General features: G+C 53.2%; 1 protein-coding gene across 1 annotated transcript; it reads left to right on the top strand.

Annotated features, from left to right (window-relative positions):
- Positions 1-7499: 7499 nt before the first annotated feature.
- On the top strand, positions 7500-10385 carry LOC147665768 (uncharacterized). Its single transcript, XM_086949536.1, has one exon. It carries the CDS (start codon positions 7500-7502, stop codon positions 10383-10385), a length of 2886 nt encoding a protein of 961 aa, XP_086805662.1.
- Positions 10386-21148: the final 10763 nt, after the last annotated feature.

Raw genomic sequence — 21148 nt, 5'->3', positions numbered from 1 at the left:
GCTGCCCGCGCTGCATGAAAGGGAGAGGGGAGCAATGCATGTATTTAACATTATACGGTGCATTCCTGCTGCCTGCGCTGGCGCACAGAACGTCTGCCGAGCACCAACGCAGGCATTTATGGCCCACGGTGCAAGGGTGTGTGTGTTACAGGCAGGATTGTTTTTGTGCAGGAAGGGACACCCTCCTGCACAAAACAATCCTCAGAGGCATTTTACTCCTTCTACGCGTGCTGCTCAATGCAGCTCACTTACAAAGAGGAAACAATGAGGAGAAATAAGGATATTTCTCCTTGTTTCGCCTCTGGTGGAGAGGCGAACATTTCTGATGCATTCCCAGGTCTACCCATGTTGGTAAATCTAGGAATGTGTCAGAATGCGTGGGTGGATGCACGGCAATACCCACGCTCCACCCATGGCACGCCTCCTTGCCGCAGAGACACCCACGCTCCACCCATGGCACGCCTCATTGCTGCAGAGACACCCACGCTCCACCCATGGCATGCCACCCTGCTGCAGAGACACCCGTGCTCCACCCATGGCACGCCTCCCTGCCACAGAGACACCCACGCTCCACCCATGGCACGCCTCCCTGCCGCAGAGACACCCACGCTCCGCCCATGGCACGCCTCCCTGCCGCAGAGACACCCACGCTCCACCCATGGCACGCCTCCCTGCTGAAGAGACACCCACGCTCCACCCATGGCACGCCTCCCTGCCGCAGAGACACCCACGCTCCACCCATGGCACGCCTCCCTGCCATAGAGACACCGATGCTCCACCCATGGCACGCCTCCCTGCCGCAGAGACACCCACGCTCCACCCATGGTACGCCTCCCTGCCACAGAGACACCCACGCTCCACCCATGGCACGCCTCCCTGCCGCAGAGACACCCACGCTCCACCCATGGCACGCCTCCCTGCCGCAGAGACACCCACGCTCCACCCATGGCACGCCTCCCTGCTGAAGAGACACCCACGCTCCACCCATGGCACGCCTCCCTGCCGCAGAGACACCCACGCTCCACCCATGGCACGCCTCCCTGCCATAGAGACACCGATGCTCCACCCATGGCACGCCTTCCTGCCGCAGAGACACCCACGCTCCACCCATGGTACGCCTCCCTGCCGCAGAGACACCCACGCTCCACCCATGGCATGCCTCCCTGCCGCAGAGACACCCACGCTCCACCCATGACACGACTCCCTGCCGCAGAGACACCCACGCTCCACCCATGGCACGCCTCCCTGCCGCAGAGACACCCACGCTCCAACCATGGCACGCCTCCCTGCCGCAGAGGCACCCACGCTCCACCCATGACACGCCTCCCTGCCGCAGAGACACCCATGCTCCACCCATGCTCCACCCATGGCACGCCTCCCTGCTGCAGAGACACCCATGCTCCACCTATGGCATGTGTCCCTGCCGCAGAGACACCCACGCTCCACCCATGGCATGCCTCCCTGCCGCAGAGACACCCACGCTCCACCCATGGCACGCCTCGCTGCCGCAGAGACACCCACGCTCCACCAATGGCACGCCTCCCTGCCGCAGAGACACCCACACTCCAACCACGGCACGCCTCCCTGCCGCAGAGACACCCACACTCCACCCTTGGCACGCCTCTCTGCCGCAGAGACACTCACGCTCCATCCATGGTACGCCTCTCTGCCGCAGAGACACCCACGCTCCACCCATGGCATGCCGCTCTGCCGCAGAGACACCCACGCTCCACCCATGGAACGCCTCCCTGCTGCAGAGACACCCACGCTCCACCCATGGCACGCCTCCCTTCCACAGAGACACCCACGCTCCACCCATGGCACGCCTCCCTGCCGCAGAGACACCCACGCACCACCCATAGCACCCTCCCTGCCGCAGAGACACCCACACCCCACCCATGGCACGCCTCCCTGCCGCAGAGACACCCACGCTCCACCCATGACACGCCTTCCTGTCGCAGAGACACCCACGCTCCACCCATGGCACGCCTCTCTGCCGCAGAGACACCCACGCTCCACCCATGGCACGCCTCCCTGCCGCAGAGACACCCACGCTCCACCCATGGCACGCCTCTCTGCCGCAGAGACACCCATGCTCCACCAACGCTCCACCCATGGCACGCCTCTCTGCCGCAGAGACACCCACGCTCCACCCATGGCACGCCTCTCTGCCGCAGAGACACCCATGCTCCACCCATGGCACGCCTCCCTACCGCAGAGACACCCACGCTCCACCCATGGCACGCCTCCCTGCCGCAGAGACACCTACACTCCACCCATGGCATGTCTCCCTGCTGCAGAGACACCCACGCTCCACCCATGGCACGCCTCTCTGCCACAGAGACACCCATGCTCCACCCATGGCACGCCTCCCTACCGCAGAGATACCCACGCTCCACCCATGGCACGCCTCCCTGCCGCAGAGACTCCCACGCTCCACCCATGGCATGGCTCCCTGCCGCAGAGACACCCACGCTCCACCCATGTCACGCCTCCCTGCCGCAGAGACACCCACGCTCCACCCATGGCACGCCTCCCTGCCACAGAGACACCCACGCTCCACCCATGGCATGCCTCCCTGCCGCAGAGACACCCACGCTCCACCCATGGCACGCCTCCCTGCCGCAGAGACACCCACACTCCACCCATGGAACGCCACACTGCCTCAGAGACACCCACGCTCCACCCATGGCACGCCTCCCTGCCGCAGAGACACCCGCGCTCCACCCATGGAACGCCTCCCTGCCACAGAGACACCCACGCAACAACCATGGCACACCTCCCTGATGCAGAGACGCCCACGCTCCACCCATGGCACGCCTCCCTGCCGCAGAGACACCTACACTCCACCCATGGCATGTCTCCCTGCTGCAGAGACACCCACGCTCCACCCTGGCATGCCTCCCTGCCGCAGAGATGCCCACGCTCCACCCATGGCACGCTTCCCTGCCGCAGAGACACCCACGCTCCACCCATGGCATGCCTCCCTGCTGCAGAGACACCCACGCTCCACCCATGGCACGCCTCTCTGCCGCAGAGACACCCACGCTCCACCCATGGCATGCCTCCCTGCCGCAGAGACACCCACGCTCCACCCATGGCACGCCTCCCTGCCACAGAGATACCCACGCTCCACCCATGGCACGCCTCCCTGCCACAGAGACACCCACGCTCCACCCATGGCACGCCTCTCTGCCACAGACACACCCATGCTCCATCCATGGCACGCCTCCCTGCCACAGAGACACCCACGCTCCACCCAGGGCATGCCTCCCTGCCGCAGAGACACCCACGCTCCACCCATGACACGCCTCCCTGCCGCAGAGACACCCACGCTCCACCCATGGCACGCCTCCCTGCCGCAGAGACACCCACGCTCCACCCATGGCATGCCTCCCTGATGCAGAGACAACCACGCTCCACCCATGGCACGCCTCCCTGCCGCAGAGATGCCCACGCTCCACCCATGGCACGCCTCCCTGCCGCAGAGACACCCACGCTCCACCCATGAAACGCCTCCCTGCCGCAGAGACACCCACGCACCACCCATGGCACGCCTCCCTGACGCAGAGATGCCCACGCTCCACCCATGGCACGCCTCCCTGCCGCAGAGACACCCACGCTCCACCCATGGCACGCCTCCCTGCCACAGAGACATCCATGCTCCACCCATGGCACACCTCCCTGCTGCAGAGACACCCACGCTCCACCCATGACACGCCTCCCTGCCGCAGAGACACCCACCCTCCACCCATGGCACGCCTCCCTGCCACAGAGACGCCCACGCTCCACCCATGGCATGCCTCCCTGCCACAGAGACACCCCCGCTCCACCCATGGCACGCCTCCCAGCCGCAGAGACATCCACGCACCTCCCATGGCACGCCTCCCTAACGCAGAGACGCCCATGCTCCACCCATGGCATGCCTCCCTGCCGCAGAGTCACCCACGCTCCACCCATGGCATGCCTCCCTGCTGCAGAGACACCCACGCTGCACCCATGGCACGCCTCCCTGCCGCAGAGACGCCCACCCTCCACCAATGGCACGCCTTCCTGCCGCAGAGTTACCCACGCTCCACCCATGGCATGCCTCCCTGCCGCAGAGACACCCATGCTCCACCCATGGCACGCCTCCCTGCCGCAGAGACATCAACTCTCCACCCAAGGCATGCCTCCCTGCCGCAGAGACACCCACGTTCCACCCAAGGCACGCCTCCCTGCCGCAGAGACACCCACGTTCCACCCATGGCATGCCTCCCTGCTGCAGAGACACCCACACTCCACCCATGGCACGCCTCCCTGCCGCAGAGACACCCACGCTCCACCCATGGCAGGCCTCCCTGCCGCAGAGACGCCCATGCTCCACCCATGGCACGCCTCCCTGCTGCAGAGACACCCACGCTCCACCCATGGCACGCCTCCCTGCCACAGAGACGCCCATGCTCCACCCATGGCATGCCTCCCTGCCGCAGAGACACCCACGCTCCACCCATGGCACGCCTCCCTGCCAAAGAAACACCCACGCTCCACCCATGGCACACCTCCCTGCTGCAGAGACACCCACGCTCCACCCATGGCACGCCTCCCTGCCGCAGAGACACCCACGCTCCACCCACGGCACGCCTCCCTGCCGCAGAGACAACCACGCTCCACCCATGGCACGCCTCCCTGCCGCAGAGACAACCACGCTCCACCCATGGCATGCCTCCCTGCCGCAGAGACACCCACGCTCCACCCATGGAACGCCTCCCTGCCGCAGTGACACCCACGCTCCACCCAAGGCACGCCTCCCTGCCGCAGAGACACCCACGTTCCACCCATGGCATGTCTCCCTGCTGCCGAGACACCCACACTCCACCCATGGCACGCCTCCCTGCCGCAGAGACGCCCACGTTCCACCCATGGCACGCCTCCCTGCCGCAGAGACACCCACGCTCCACCCATGGAACGCCTCCCTGCCGCAGAGACACCCACGCTCCACCCATGGCACGCCTCCCTGCCGCAGAGACACCCGCGCTCCACCCATGGTATGCCTCCCTGCCGCAGAGACACCCACGCTCCACCCATGGCACGCCACCCTGCCGCAGAGACACCCGCGCTCCACCCATGGTATGCCTCCCTGCCGCAGAGACACCCATGCTCCACCCATGGCATGCCTCCCTGCTGCAGAGACACCCACGCTCCACCCATGGCACGCCTCCCTGCTGCAGAGACTCCCACGCTCCACCCATGGCATGCCTCCCTGCCGCAGAGACACCCACGCTCCACCCATGGAACGCCTCCCTGCCGCAGAGACACCCACGCTCCACCCATGGCACTCCTCCCTGCCGCAGAGACACCCACGCTCCACCCATGGCACTCCTCCCTGCCGCAGAGACACCCACGCTCCACCCATGGCACGTCTCCCTGCCGCAGAGACACCCACGCACCACCCATGGCACGCCTCCCTGACGCAGAGACGCCCACGCTCCACCCATGGCATGCCTCCCTGCCGCAGAGACACCCACGTTCCACTCATGGCACGCCTCCCTGCCGCAGAGACACCCACGCTCCACCCATGGCATGCCTCCGTGCCGCAGAGACACCCACGCTCCACCTATGGCACACCTCCCTGCCGCAGAGACACCCACGCTCCACTCATGGCACGCCTCCCTGCCACAGAGACACCCACGCTCCACCCATGGAACGCCTCACTGGGCAGAGACACCCATGCTCCACCCGTGGCATGCCTCCTTGCCGCAGAGACACCCACACTCCACCCATGGCACGCCTCCCTGCCGCAGAGACACCCACGCTCCACCCATGGCACGCCTCCCTGCTACAGAGACACCCACGCTCCACCCATGGAACGCCTCACCGGGCAGAGACACCCACGCTCCACCCATGGCACGCCTCCTTGCCACAGAGACACCTACACTTCACCCTTGGCACGCCTCTCTGCCGCAGAGACACCCACGCTCCACCCATGGCACGCCTCCCTGGGCAGAGACACCCACGCTCCACCCATGGCACGCCTCCCTGCTGCAGAGACACCCATGCTCCACCCATGGCACGCCTCCCTGCCGCAGAGACACCCACACTGCACCCATGGCACGCCTCCCTGCCGCAGAGACACCCACGCTCCACCCATGGAACGCCACCCTGGGCAGAGACACCCACGCTCCACCCATGGCACGCCTCCCTGCCTCAGAGACACCCACGCTCCACCCATGGCACGCCTCCCTGCCGCAGAGACACCCACGCTCCACCCATGGCACGCCTCCCTGCTGCAGAGACACCCATGCTCCACCCATGGCACGCCTCCCTGCTGCAGAGACACCCACGCTCCACCCATGGCACGCCTCCCTGCTGCAGAGACACCCACGCTCACCCATGGCACGCCTCCCTGCCGCAGAGACACCCACGCTCCACCCATGGCACGCCTCCCTGGGCAGAGACACCCACGCTCCACCCATGGCACGCCTCCCTGCCGCAGAGACACCCACGCTCCACCCATGGAACGCCACCCTGGGCAGAGACACCCACGCTCCACCCATGGCACGCCTCCCTGCCTCAGAGACACCCACGCTCCACCCATGGCACGCCTCCCTGCTGCAGAGACACCCATGCTCCACCCATGGCACGCCTCCCTGCCGCAGAGACACCCACACTGCACCCATGGCACGCCTCCCTGCCGCAGAGACACCCACACTCCACCCACGCTCCACCCATGGCACGCCTCCCTTCCGCAGGGTAACACACGGCACAGATTGGCGCTGCCCTGCGTTACTTTAGATTTATCATGAATCTCATTAAAGTTTTGAGTCGCCCTTGCGTCCCCTTGCGCTGCACAAAGGCATCGCAAAACCCTGATAAATATGGACATAAATATTGATACGCGTCAAAAATATATATATATTTTTTTCTTCCAGAAAGTAACAATGTATTTCTGGCTTCTCCGGCCCTCAGGTACTGAGTTTCATAAAGCCGGAGCTGCCCCTGAAAAAGGACTCAGTAAGCCTTAAATCTTGATGATTCCAGCTGTAGAAGTGCTTGTCCTCTGGGATTTCTGGGCGTATTTAGTGTGGAGTGGACTTGTGCCGGTTGTTGATGTCTATGGACTTTGAGGCTGGCGCAGTAAACATGCATTTTATTCTCACCTCCTGGAGTTGCCAATGCTTGGACCTAATGTATAAAGATTCTTGGTCTGTACGGGGCCTTTGTAACAATTCAAATTAGGGTCAGGGTTCCATGACGGATAGGAAGGCGGTCTCACATTCCCATGAATGAACATGTTGCAGTGGACATTACTGCTCGGCTCTGTTTTTATACACTCAGACTCTCTGTTCTTTTTTCTAATTATAAATTTCTATCTCTCGGTTCCTTTTTCATAGGGCCCTCCCTTATCACTCAGACAAGCACAGAGGAACTGGATGTTTCACTTACTTTTAAGGTGATACAGCAAACCACGGCCCAGAGACCTGCACTTCAAACCACCCATTAGACAGCAGAGGCCTGAAATGGCGCTGAGATCATTCTCTGTAGCCGTGCTTTGCCCATTTGTCATCTGTTTGTGGACCGTAGTGTCAGGCACGGCCACTGCCAAGTGCGACATCTACGAGTGGGATCAGCTGGGATCCCCGGGAGTGCTGACCCTGACTTGCTTTGGCTTCCCCTTGGATGGGTTCAGGGTCTTCAGCAAATGCAGCCCAATGAGGAACATGGAGGTGGATCTAAGAGAGGTTCCAGTGGACATGGACACCCTCTGCCTGGTGTTAGACGTACCAACCGTTCCCACAGACTCGTTCTCCGGGTATCAGAACCTGACCCGGCTCTATCTGTATGGATCGTTTTATGCTTCTGCAAGAGCCTTCAATGGTGCTGCCAACCTGAGACACCTGGGAATCAAAGGAGATACTAGACACGCTCCACCCGTATACATGGATGATCAGGTGTTTGGTGGATTGGAGAACCTAACCCGCTTGGACCTTCAAAACGTGGTGCTTTACTCAGAATTTCAACAAAGTCTTTTCAAGCCATTACATAGAATACAGGTGATATCGTTATATGAGAACGACTGTCGTAGGCTATCCAGGCTGACCACTCTGCTTCAGTCCCTGGAATCGCTAGAGGTCCTGGAAATAATGAGGAACGGTATAACGAGTGCCCGTGAAGAGGACTGCATTAGGACAGACAATCTACCCAAGCTGCCTGGACATACTAGGAGCCCAGTCTTCTCTCCAAGGATTTCCACCCTTGATTTATCTGGTAATGAGTTGGAAAGACTAGAGAAAAATGCATTCTGTAACTTCCCTCACCTCACGGTCTTCAGGGCTGATCACGCTGCTCTGAAGGTCATTCAGCTGGTTGACTCTGGAATAAAGAGCATTGCGACTCTGTCTCTAAATGCCATGATAAATACAGAGTATCTGGAAATCAAAGATGTCTGCAATGTGGTGTCACAGCTGAAAGTGAGTTACTTAAGTGTAGCTCAAAACTTTATTTTTGAGCTATCCACAAAGTTGTTTGAAGGATGCGATAACCTACTGATGCTCAACATGTCTGACAACTTCATAAGGACTTTCACTAGTGACATGGCCAAGAAATTGCTGAGCCTGAGGTCCCTCATTCTATCTGTAAACAAGATAAAGAGTCTAGATATCTGCCCACCTGGGACACATCCCAAGGTTCTTCTGGCCAACCTGACACACCTGGATCTTTCTACCAACCGCATCAGCAGCATCGGCTCCGGGCGCCTATCCTGTCTGGGCAATCTGCGGACACTGGATATAAGCCAGAATCACATTCCAACTCTGGAAAAAGATGCCTTTATGGGTCTGGAGCAGCTGGAATCACTCAACCTGAGCTCCAATGGGCTCTTTCTGTTGGAGAATTTCTATTTCGATCACTTGACAAACGTGAGGGTTCTCGACCTTACGGGAAACCAACTTAGAAGCGACAATGATTCTTATATAGGAATGCACCAGCTTGAAGAGATGAGGCTCACCTTTAAAGACGTGCCAGGGTTTGCAGTTTTACAGAACCCCTTGACCTACCTTGCAGCTGAGGGGCCAACCGTTTACCTCGAATGTCAGAAAAATGGTACCTTCTTGAAGGTACTTCACATTAAAGCTGATTATGTTGTGATTGACCTGATGGCTGGCTCATCTTTGGAATTTGTTGAAGAAGTTCATCTACTGGAAAATCAACACCTGGAATGTCGTACACACCCAGACCCTGTGCCTAGTCGTTTGGCTTTAACGTGCTTCACCAACCTGGAACATTTATACTATAGCTCCAGTGGTCTTGTGCACCAGATCAAAAATTACAGCCCCCTGAATTCCACCCTGCCACTTCTTCGCAAGTTACGTCATCTCCATCTCAGAAACCTAAAGTTGGACATAGAAAAGGGGTTCCTTACTCCAGAGCAGCTGTTCTGGAACCTGACGCACCTCAGAACCTTAATCCTAGAGGATTCTGGGATAGAGCACTTTACGGCCACCATGTTTAGAGACCTCGTCTCTCTGGAGCTCGTAATCTTCAAGTCCCAACCTGTGAAAACCCTACAGGAGGGTCTGCTCGACCACACGGAAAGTCTACGCTACATGTATCTGAAGGATGTTCCCCTAGATTGTTTGTGTGAACAAGCCTGGATCAGAAGATGGGTGACCACCCACCCCCAAGTGAGAGTGCCACAGCTGGGAATTCAGACATGTTCTATTGGGCCACAGAAGCTGAATTATCTTAAATTCATGGAGAAAGACTGCAGCTTGCTGATAGGTTACCCACTCTTCGTTGGGACGTTCTCCTTCAACATGTTGTTCCTGATCATGGCCCTGCTGTATCACAGGGTGCGCTGGTACCTCCTGTATCTCTTCTACATGCTCAGGACCTGGTGGAACTATCGTGGGAGACGCGGCAGGAAGAGGCGATATGACTTTGATGCCTTTGTCTCTTACAGCAGCTGTGATGAGGCTTGGGTTGTCCGTGAGTTCCTCCCCAACTTGGAAGAGACAGGACCCCCGTTCTTCAAAGTGTGTCTGCATGGCAGGGACTTCGAGGTGGGCAAAGACATCTTGGATAACATCATGGACAGCATTTATAGGAGCCGCTGGGTGGTGTGTCTGATCAGCCGTCATTACCTACGCAGCCACTGGTGCTCCTTGGAAGTGCGGATGGCCACATACCGCCTTCTGGCAGAGAGAAAGGATTCCTTGGTGATGGTGTTCCTGGAGAAAGTTTCCATGAGGAGCCTCTCCCGCTACCACCAACTGGCCAAGCTGGTGAAGAAGAAAACCTACCTGGAGTGGGAGGAGGACTTGGGCCAGCAGCCTCTGTTTTGGGCCAGACTACGCAAAGCCATTGGAGGGGATGGAGCTGAGCAACAGGACATCATAGTCAAATGATACAATCTGTTCCAGACTCACCGCAGATGATGTAGGAAGGCCATCTTCTCAAAGAAGGCATGGGGAAGAGAGAAACCCATTTGCTAAAAAAGGATGGGAATCACAGACAGCACGAAGAGAGCAGGTTGAGCTCAATAGAAAATAACTTGAATGTAGCAAATCATAAAAAAACACAATTTTGATAAATCTTTTTCTTTCCTGACCACTGATTCTCTATCCCAGTAATTAAAACCATGCAATAAGCAACAGTTTGGCTCTGGTATATGTTTATTAATTTGCAAGATGAGTTTATCAACGTTAAAAGGCATACTCACTGTTGTTGACCGCTGAGGATCAAGTAATGCGCCACCTCTATCTGGCTAACGAAGATCTGATTCTGTAGATAAAAGATGTCCTGGTATTTTGGTACTCACTGGTCCAGGTCAACTCATCCTTAACCCTGTCCATGCTGTGTCCAAGCAGAGGACAATGTAAAATGGATCTGAAAATAACACATCCAACTTAACCAAGGAGAGCGGTGGTGCTACTGACGATTGATTATCCCTCTTTTCCTCCCCTCTCATGTTTTCTTCCTTTCCCTACAGTGCGATGGCGCTTGAGAAGATCACGACATGTCTGGTGAGTACCAGAGGGTGGAGGATGGACAGTGGAGGTAGAGAGTAAGTGTGATAGTAGTGAGCTGGTAATGCAGTGCAGATAAGTGAAAAGGACACATGTACAGTGCTCTAAAGAGGCTCTCGGTGGCAGCCACCCCTATATATTCAGCCAAGAATAGTGCACAGAGCAGTAAAAGGTCTTTTTTACACATACAGGTGATAAACAATACTGGATGAGGTTTCAGGCTGCCTTATTATGGTGGCTTTTTGGCAGGTTACTTTGCATTTGTTCAGTCTCTGTGAGATCATTACACCTGAGGGTGTTGCACGTAGTAAGCACGTTCTGTTCCTTTATTTTAATTATGTCTTCAAAACCTCTAGCCTACCCAACATGTGTGTCATCTAACTCATCTTGCATCATCGCCTAGACTTCCTCAGAGCCTAGTACTAATAATTCTTGCAAATACCTTCAATCTCACCACAGTAACCACACTGCTAAAAGTATTCAAAGGGATTAAAGTTCCACAAGTGAGGGCTGTCATTTTCAGTCACATGGGTATATGATCGGCCATAGTGTGAGCCGGAGTTCAAGGCACCTTAGAATCACACTGCCAGGAACCGCATCCCGGCATGATGTGTCCAACTTGAAGTGTATACCGGTTTGACAATTCGTACTTGGAGAACTTTAATAATCTTTTTGAATACTTTTCTCAGCATGATTACTGTGGTGAGATCGAAGATATTTGCAAGAATTATTAGTGCTAGGCCTTGAGGAAGTCTAGGCTGTGATGCGAGTCGAAACACGTGTCGGCTAGAGGTTTTGAAGTAGTCTGGAAAATAAAGGATCAGACTGTGAATATTATGTACAAGACTTGGTCCTTGATTGAGCTGACCGAGAATGAACAGTGACATTTGGGGGTTTCCTTGTATTTGAAAGGTATTTTTGGGGGCTGCTCTTCCTACTCGTTGGAGCACATAAGGGGCGTTTGGTACCTACAGAGCAAGAAGTTTTGGTATTTGTTGCGCAACATTGGCACAGGCCATTAAAAGTTTGTTTTGGTTTGCTATCTCGAGTTGTACAATGGCAGATGTCTTCTTGGCATTTTATTTTTGAGGTGTTGCTGTGACATCTTCAAATGTGGGCCTGTGATATGCCATTATCTTTCTGGTGGATGAATTTCACGTTGGTTCAGTCTCTGTGGCAGCATCTTATATGGATTTGGAAGTGGGATTTTGTGATGTAGTTGTGGTGTTGAAGGCAACTGTGGAAAAATTAACCTTTTCTGTTTTGGCTGTTTGACATCTTGCCCTTAATTCTCTTTGTTCTGTAGCACGAGAGGCCTTTTTCAAAGGTGTACGATTGTGATTAAAAAATTACTATTATGATGGATTAGTAAGCGTGGTGTATTGGAAAGTGAGTGGCTTTCCACTGTTCTCTACTTGGGTAATTGGTGCCGTGTCTGGGGTGTGGGGGAGGTGCACAACTATGGATGCGATGTTTTTAGATGTAGGTGGGCAACATTATTTTTATGTGGTGTTGTGTGATGTCAAAGGATGTCAGCCTCATCTTGGAATACCTATTGTGGGATGCATGAATGTGGTTGATGGATCGTGGGTGTGGTCTTGTGGCATTATCCAGTTATTTATACGTTTTTTATAGCACTAGCTGGACCTGAAGGTATCAGAGCACTTTACATAAAAATAGGCTTTACATATCATGCAAGACCCTAGGTTCTGTAAAGAAATCCATTAGACTCAATAAATATAATTAATTAATATCTCTTTATTGGAGCTTGTAAGTCAGCTTCCATATCTGTCCTAGTGCATCCTATGAATGTCCCCTGAACATTCTTTTATCTTTGACCTGTCCTCAGGACACCCCCGCGCCGCACGGCCCTCCAGCTGTGTCTGTGTGCCCCCTCGCTTGCTGCTGATCGTTGTGCCGTTTTACCTATATTTCCTGTGCCCTGATTTCGCTCTTTTCTTGATTGAGTTCCTGTGCCCTGATTTCGCTCTTTTCTTGATTGTATTTTTCCTGTTGCTATCGCCCTTTTCTTGCTCCTAGTATTTCCTCTGTTGTTTTTGTATTTTTTGTTCCTGTTCACTGCCCCCCTTGTTGTGACCCCCGCTCCCCGCTTCCCGCCGCCGTACATTGCGGCCCTGCCCCCTTTTCTTCTGTGTCCTCCCCGCTCCCGCCTCCCAGCTGCCCCTCCCTCCCACTTGGCCTTATATGGAGACCGCGCGTACGCGCAGCGGTCACGCGCAGCGGGGTTGCCGATTGTGCGCCGAAGGCGCGCCAAAGGCAAGCCCGTCTGCGCCCGTCCGCGCCTGGACCGCGCCCAGCGCCAGACCCCCTGGCTCCCGCAGATGCCATCCCACCCGCCGGACTTACTACGCCGCCACCCTCTACGCGCTCAACACCGGCCGGATCCCCGGCTGCCACCGATCCACCCCAGGACGCACCCACGGACCCTTCACCTGCCAATCCTGCAAGTTCTCCTGCATCCGGACCTACATCGCACACGCCAAGCCGAGCACCAGCAGCAACCACCTGAAGCGCATCCTGCTAAACACCCGCTCCGTCCACAAACACGCCGTGGAACTATGGAACCTGCTCGACACCACATCTCCAGACGTCGCCTTCCTCACGGAAACTTGGATGAACGCCGCCTCAGCGCCCGACATCGCCATCGCCATCCCGGACGGATACAAGATCACCCGGAGGGATCGCGTCAACCAGATAGGAGGAGGCATTGCCATCGTCCACAAGAACTCCATCCGCATCACGACCAACTCCGACGACACCCTCCCAGCCGCCCAACACCTTCACTTCCAGATACACAGCGACCCCAAGACCACACTCAGAGCCCCAGGACCCCGCACACAATTCAGCGAAGATATCGCAGACTTCATCAGCCCACACGCCCTCCCCTCTGCTGACTACATCCTCCTAGGGGACCTCAACTTCCACCTGGAGAACAACAACAACAACAACACCACCACCCTGCTGGACAACCTCGCCAACCTCGGACTCAAGCAACTGGTGAACACCCCCACCCACTACGCCGGACACATGCTTGACCAAGTCTTCTCCTCCAGCAAGCACATCTCCTTCAGTCACTCCACCGGACTCCACTGGACAGACCACAGCTGCGTCCACTTCAGCTTCAAAAGGACCACGACTCACCACCACCCGCAACAGGTTCCCCGCAGGAGCTGGAACAAGATCCCCACCGACCAGCTCACCACATCATTGAACCAGAACCCTCCCGCCAGCTCAACGGACTCCAACCAAGCAGCCAACAACCTCACACAGTGGATGGATCACCAATAAGCATGGGCCAATTTTGCGAATCTGGCATTCACGAATTTGCGTATTTGCGAACTCGCAATCCGCAAAATCCGTGAATTCTCACGAATTTGCGGATTTTTTTTTTGTGTTTGCAAGGGTTTCTGCCAGTTCGCGAGGGTTTTGTACCAGTTCGCAATTGCAAACTTACTTGTCGGCTCGCAACGGTCGCGACTATGTTGTTTCTACGTCTGGTTCATCATCACAGGTTCACAGCACCCTCTGTTTCACCACTGCCACCCTCTGTTTCACCCATGCCACCCACTGGTACATCAATGCAACCCTCTGGTTCATCACTGTAGATTATGGGGGGGAAAAGCAAGCACACCTGCCCTGCTTCAACTGACATGAATTAATTTGGGGTTGATTTATTAATGTGTCACTGTTTTAAAATTCCATTCTGGCACCTGCTTCCTTATCTGTAATTTGCTTTCTGTTGCAGTGCAATTTTTTTTTCCAGGACCTTTGTGGCCTACTTGTAGCTATTCTATGAGCCTGCTGTGAGGGTCAGAGCAGGGTCATAGAATAGTTGCAACTAGCAACTGAACTCTGGAGGGGCCCCAGTCAGGAGGCACTACAGGGAATGGTTACTAATGATGAGTTTGAACTTTTGAACCTGCTGAGTGCTTTCGGTTTTGCAAAACTCGTTTTTCTGCAATTTCGCGGGATTCGCAGGGCGCGACTTGCGCAAGATCGAATTCGGAAGCCGCGAATTCGTGCGAATTTGCGATTTAATTTTTTGCGGCGTGTTAGTTCTCAAGGTTTTGTGCGTTTTAGCGAGCCGCTTGTAGCGCAATGGCGCGAAGTTACCCTTACGGTTGTTCGCGGGCGCGGCCATCTTGTTTGCATGACGTATTTCCGTTTCCGGGCGCGATGTGTAATCTAGCAAAGTGTGCGGCTCGCTAGTACAATTTTGCGTGTGATCGTGAGGAAAATCTCACGCGAACTTACCCACGCGGTCGTGAACAGGCGCGGCCATCTTGTTTCTCATTCATTGCTATGGTTCTGGGCATGCTTTTTGTATCCTCTCTGAATCTCTGCCATCCTTTGCATGTTTGAAGTTTTTTTTTATCTATTTTACTTATTATCTATCCCTCTATTTTTCTAGCTCTATATTTTTGTGTTTTCTGCTACTTTTGGTTAATTTTAGTTAAACTCTTTTCTTTTCTTCTTCCCTATTCTATTTCTTCTTTATTATTTAGCTTCCTTTCTGCCCAGACCATGGTAAAGGGAGCCGGGAAGCATCCCGAGAAGGGGAAGGGTCCCGCACCCCGTGCCCGGCTCCCGTGCAGGCGTTTGAGGGGGAGCAGGTCGCACACCGGGAGATCTTCAGCGCGGAGGAGGTGGCCGCACTCGTTTTTTATGTTCAGCGCCGCCTCCCCAGGACCATCATGGCAGGCGGCAAGATCTCTGGTGGGTACGGGATCCAGGATCGCCGGAAGCGGTGGGAGAAGGTGTGCCGGGCCATGTACCAACACTCTCGGGTCCGGCGCACCTATAACCAGGCCACCCGTCGTTGGACGGATCTCCTGGACAGGGAACGCGATCTGCTCGACCTGCTCGGCCTTGAGATCCCCGGGCTTGGTGAGTAGTAGTAGCTATTTCTTTACTACTCTGTTTTCTCCTGCTCTGTGTGTTATTATATTGCAAAGTTTTGTTTTTTACCAAGAGCATTAATGCTGCTGATTACATTGTAGGTAAATTATATTTCAAAATCTTCTGTGCATTTCAGGTGCACTGCTCTCCTTCTCAGTAGCGTTGCTACTATGCTTATTTGTTTTCGATTTTGTGTTCATTTCATTGGCCTGTGAAATTATGTATGAGTGTAGTTTAAAGAACTGCGCAATGCTAGACACTAAGGGCCCCATTAGGATGGCGGGCGGGCTTTGCCCGCCCGCCATCCTATCGTAAATCGGGACCGCCCGCCCTAATGGCGGGGGTCCCGCACACACCATTAGGATGGGCCTGCCACAGTGGGGAGCACATCCTGTATTTATAGTATTGTGGCGGGGGGAGCTCTGTGCTCCGCCCGCCACAATACTAAAAATGCTTTGCAGCATTTACATAATCAAAGCGGCGGGCACCGCGCGGTGCCTACCGCTTTGATTATGTAAATGCAGGGAGGTACCAACGGTACCCCCCCGTCTGCCACCCCCCTTTGGCTTTCACTCCGGGGGCCCACAGTGTGAACACCGCCTGCCTTTCCGTGGCGGCATTGCCGCCGCGGAAAGGCATTGCACTCGTGTCATTGTAATATGGCTGGCGGTGTCTCATAGACACCGCCACCATATTAATCCTTTTCCGCCCCGGCCGCAATGCGACCGGGGCGGAAAAGTGGCGGGCGGTGTTTCCCTACGTTGCGGTCCCCCTGCCATTGTAATGTGGCGGGGGGAAAAGGGTGGCGGGCGGTCATTTCTGTCGGGCGGATCGCCACCGCCACCATGGCGGTGGCGATCCGCCCGACATCCTAATGGAGCCCTAAGGGTCAGATTTTTAATTACCTGCGCATCCCTGCAAAGTAGCAGGGAATGCGCCAGTAATTGTGCGCCACGCCACCACCACCCATGGTGCGCCGTATTTACAATGCGGCGCACCATGGGCCCAAAACGTCACCAAAGCGTTACGCATCTGTGCCGTAAAGGCGGCGCATTGCTGGAGTTGCGTCGCAACGATGGCGCAGCTCCATCAATGCTCTGGGGTGCCCTATCTTCCCAATGCTGCGTCAAGCCGTATGTTTGCTTCATGCAGGCGCAGGGTTTGAGTCACGCATCATTGTCCTCAAAGTGACTGATTGAAATCTTGTAGATTTCCCTCAGCCACTTTTAGGATGCGTTCCTGCGCAGGAACGCCCTCCCTTGCGCCGGAACGCCCCCTGATGGCGCAGGGCTTTACAACGTGATGCATCTTCCATATGCGTCACATTGTTAATATACGCCGCACCATGGCACCTCTTTTGTTCTGCCGCTGCGTCACAAAAGTCACGCAACAATGGAGCAAAAGAGCCGCAAGGGGCATCTAAATCAGCCCCTACAGACTCAAGTCCAGTCCTTCCTTTGTACACATGGCGATAAGAAGAAATAGTGGTGGTGGATTGATAGTTTGAGTATTTTAATGACTGGTTAATGTAGTAGGAAACTTTTTAGTGTTGTCGCTGATCTGCAATCACAATGGACTTTGTCTGTCACTTCGCGTGCTGCGGACTGCTGCCTGCCAGTCCTAGGCGAACCTTTTGAGTAGTTTGTTTAGTGAGTTACATAAGAACTTTCCAAGTCGACGGTCCGCAAATCAAGCAATACTAATAACGTAGTAGACCACATGAGATCGGTCAATATATCCCGTGGAATAGTTGTCTATTTGCTATTTCGCCAAAATATTTTGTTATTGTTCTTTTGAAATGTTTGATTTGGTTGACAAATTTCATCCATGTTTTCTGGTCTATCTTTCTTTCATGTTGTACATCAGCTCCCCCCAGGGGCCAGAGGACAGAGGAGGAGGCTGCTGTGGAACTCGATGCAGGCCAGGATCGGTCAGGCGAGGGCTCCTTTGCTGGCCCCAGTAAGTTTTCATTTTAATATAGAGTACCTATTTTTTCCTAGCATTCCTCATTCGATTTTTTCTAAATCGTCTTTGATCTTCTTGTAGACTGTATCTAAATTCTTATCCTGCCTCGACTATGACTCCCTGTGGTATTACTAGATTATTCTTATTAGTCTGTCTGTGTAGCTAACTAAGATTGCGCATTTGGCAATTCCATTGGACTCCCATTCTAGTCAGCAATAGCCCTATGCACTGAGTGCAGTCCTCTGGGATTGTCCATAATGTCTTTTCAAGTCTTTCTAAATGTTTATGCTTTTACAATTGCCAACAATAAAAAGGTGAATGACCACCAAGAAAGAATAAGATACTACATTTCTTTTTTTGTTTGGATAGGAGGACAATCCATTCTACTACTGTTGCAGGGACAAATCTGCACAAACAGAACTATGTACACTAAATAATGCATTGCTTAGCTTATCAATTATAATAGGCGCTGTTAGACTTTCCACATACCTCAGTGATAACAGACTTTGTAGTTGAACCCCCAATCTCCTTACTGACTAGATAGTGTGGCAGAGTCATTTAGCTCCCAAAGTCACATATGATTGATCCCTAATGATGATTATCCAACGCAGGACAAGAGTACGGAGTCAGAGTCAAGAAGTGTCAGAGGCACGGACGCATGCTTGCAAAAATTGCAAAACCTTTAGCTCAGCCACTCTAGTCTGGAGGACCAAAAACCACAGAGTCTATTTAAATTTAAAAGCTTTATTAAAAGTAAACACATTTATTAAAATCAAGTTTGTCATAAAACTAAACGTTTAACTGAAAATGGAAAAGTGCTTAGTGCTGACGATTAATTGAACACATTTCTTGTGGTCGAGCCGAGCTCTCACCTGGTTTGAACTTGATCTTGCTCGTGTTCTTAGAAGTCAAGCCTCTGTCTGTTAGGAGAAAAAGTGGTGCGTGTTAAAAATAAAAAGCAAGCATTCATCAGTTGTGCCAAAAGTGCAGCAAGACAACAGCCTTCCCTGGAAAAAGGGACATTTTTACTTTAGAGTAGACAGTCACAAATTATTACATTGTTTTCTGTTTTTTCACATTTCTTTATTCCTAGACCAAATATTATATAGTAGTGAGTGGTGTATTCTAACATTCTTAAATGTACTTTGTAGGTGGAACATCTGGTGGCGGGGCCAGCGCGGAGGTGGTGGTGCTGGATCAGGGGAACAATTCTGGGGAGGAGACGGTGCAAGTGCCGGACGACACCAATGTGCCTGTGATTGTTCACACGGTGGTGACGGGCAGAGGTAAGCTATATATTCCTTACCTATTGAGATTGAAGACTGCAGAGTGTGCTTTCTGCACTCTAAATGTACTTCGACTTAGCTGTGAAGTTTTTGGCGAGAAGAATCCCAATCAGATCTGAGATGAACTTGATGGATGGGATGAACGAAAAGCGAAAGAAGGGTGTAAGTAAGTGTGGAAGGACGAGAAATTTAATGATGACTGGCAAAGAAGAATGATATGCGTTTGCTTGGTCCCCGAGGTGGCTGGGAAGGAAAGAATATGGTATGGTGCATGGCTGGGTGAATGATGAAGCAAGAATGGGTGGAAGGAGAACAGCCTGGGTGGGTGAAACAGAAACTGTATGTGTGCATATACTTTGAATGGATGGATGCCTGGATCATGGTACTATCTGACTCTATCGGCCACATGCATCAAAGTCCGTTTTTGCGATTCCTAATTTGCGATTTTTACCGAATCGCAAATAAGGAATCGCAAAACGGGATGCATGATTAAAATTGAATAAAATTTGCGATTCGGTAAAAATCGCAATTTTTACCGAATCGCAAATATTATGCGAATTCTAATTTGCGATTTCGCAATTCCCATTGATTCCTATGGGCCAAAAGGCCCAAAGGAATCAATGGGAATTGCGAATTCGCAAATTAGAATTCGCAAAATGTTGATGCATTCCATGGGTGCAGGGGGGGGGTCCTTTGGACCCCCCCTGCACCCCTGAAATTTATTTTGAAGTGCATGTTTCAAACACACATGTCCTAAGGACATGTGTGTCTGTAACATGACAGTGTTTTAAAATGCAAATTAGAGCATTTTAACACTTTTTCGCAAATTACCACAAGGTTCAACCTCGTGGTAATTTGCACCCCAGATTTGCAAATTCGCAATTTAGAAATTAATCATGCATTGCTTTTAAGGAATCGCAATTTTGCGATTCCTTAAAAGCAATCGCATTTTTGGAATTCGCTAAAAATAGCGATTTCACCAAAAATGCTTGATGCATCCCAGAAACCTATTTAGGAATCGCAAACGGCCGATTTTACCGAATCGCACCGTTTGCGATTCCTAAATAGCTTGATGCATGTGGGCCTTAGATAGCATATGTGTATCTAGAGAGAGTAGACGGTCACTGGATGAACTAAGTGTTACTTTGAAGAGCATGTAACACCGCACCCGCACGTCCGTTCCAGTGTAGGAAAGGCAAGGAAAAGAAGTTGTAATTTTGTCCAAATACTACCATGAATAGTAGCAGTAGTTTGTATTGCAACTGCAAGCACAGCATATATCCGGTTATTACGGTGGACACTCCCTATCTCTCTTAATAAGTTTAGTTTAGTAGTAGTACGTCATTCATGTGTGGGTGTATCACTGTTCACTCAATAAAAAGCAAAGCACCTAAAGTCATCCCATATGTAATCAAATACATCCCATTTGAAGTGATAGATAATCAGATTATTTAGCTTCTTCATTTTCCTTTTCTAGTACTCATTTGCACTGTAGGGTGAAAGTTAAATTAATTAAGCAGTAGCCCTTTTAACAGAGTATTCTCAGTGCCACCCGTAATAGAAAAGTAAGAGCTTCACCACCTGCATGTACTGGACCGATACAGTAACGCAAGTCTGTCTCACTCATCATGGTGTGCGTCCGTTTTTCTCGGGTGCAAGTTCACTGCGCTGGCATTATGCCGGCTTGCATAAGATAACGTACCAATTTTCCTAAACAAGAGAGAAGAATAAGAATAAGACTGGTGTACTGTCATAGTCAACTGTAATGGAAGTCCATAGTGCTCGTAGAATTTGTTCCTTAAACTCCCACTAATGTTAGAGCAAGGATGAAGAAGAGGGAGGTTAGATAGATACTGGCCTCAATAGTTATGCACTGTGCTTTCAAGTTGCTAGTTGTACTGTGACACAACTTTCTGCTCAATCATTTTTAAGCATGGGCGGAAAATCCGTTCCGCTTGCGGATTTTGCGGA

The sequence above is a fragment of the Lissotriton vulgaris genome, unplaced genomic scaffold (genome assembly GCF_964263255.1).
Source record: "Lissotriton vulgaris unplaced genomic scaffold, aLisVul1.2 SCAFFOLD_219, whole genome shotgun sequence".
NCBI lineage: Eukaryota > Metazoa > Chordata > Amphibia > Caudata > Salamandridae > Lissotriton > Lissotriton vulgaris.
Note: the sequence above shows the minus strand (reverse complement) of the source record. Positions and strands in the feature narration are given on the sequence as shown.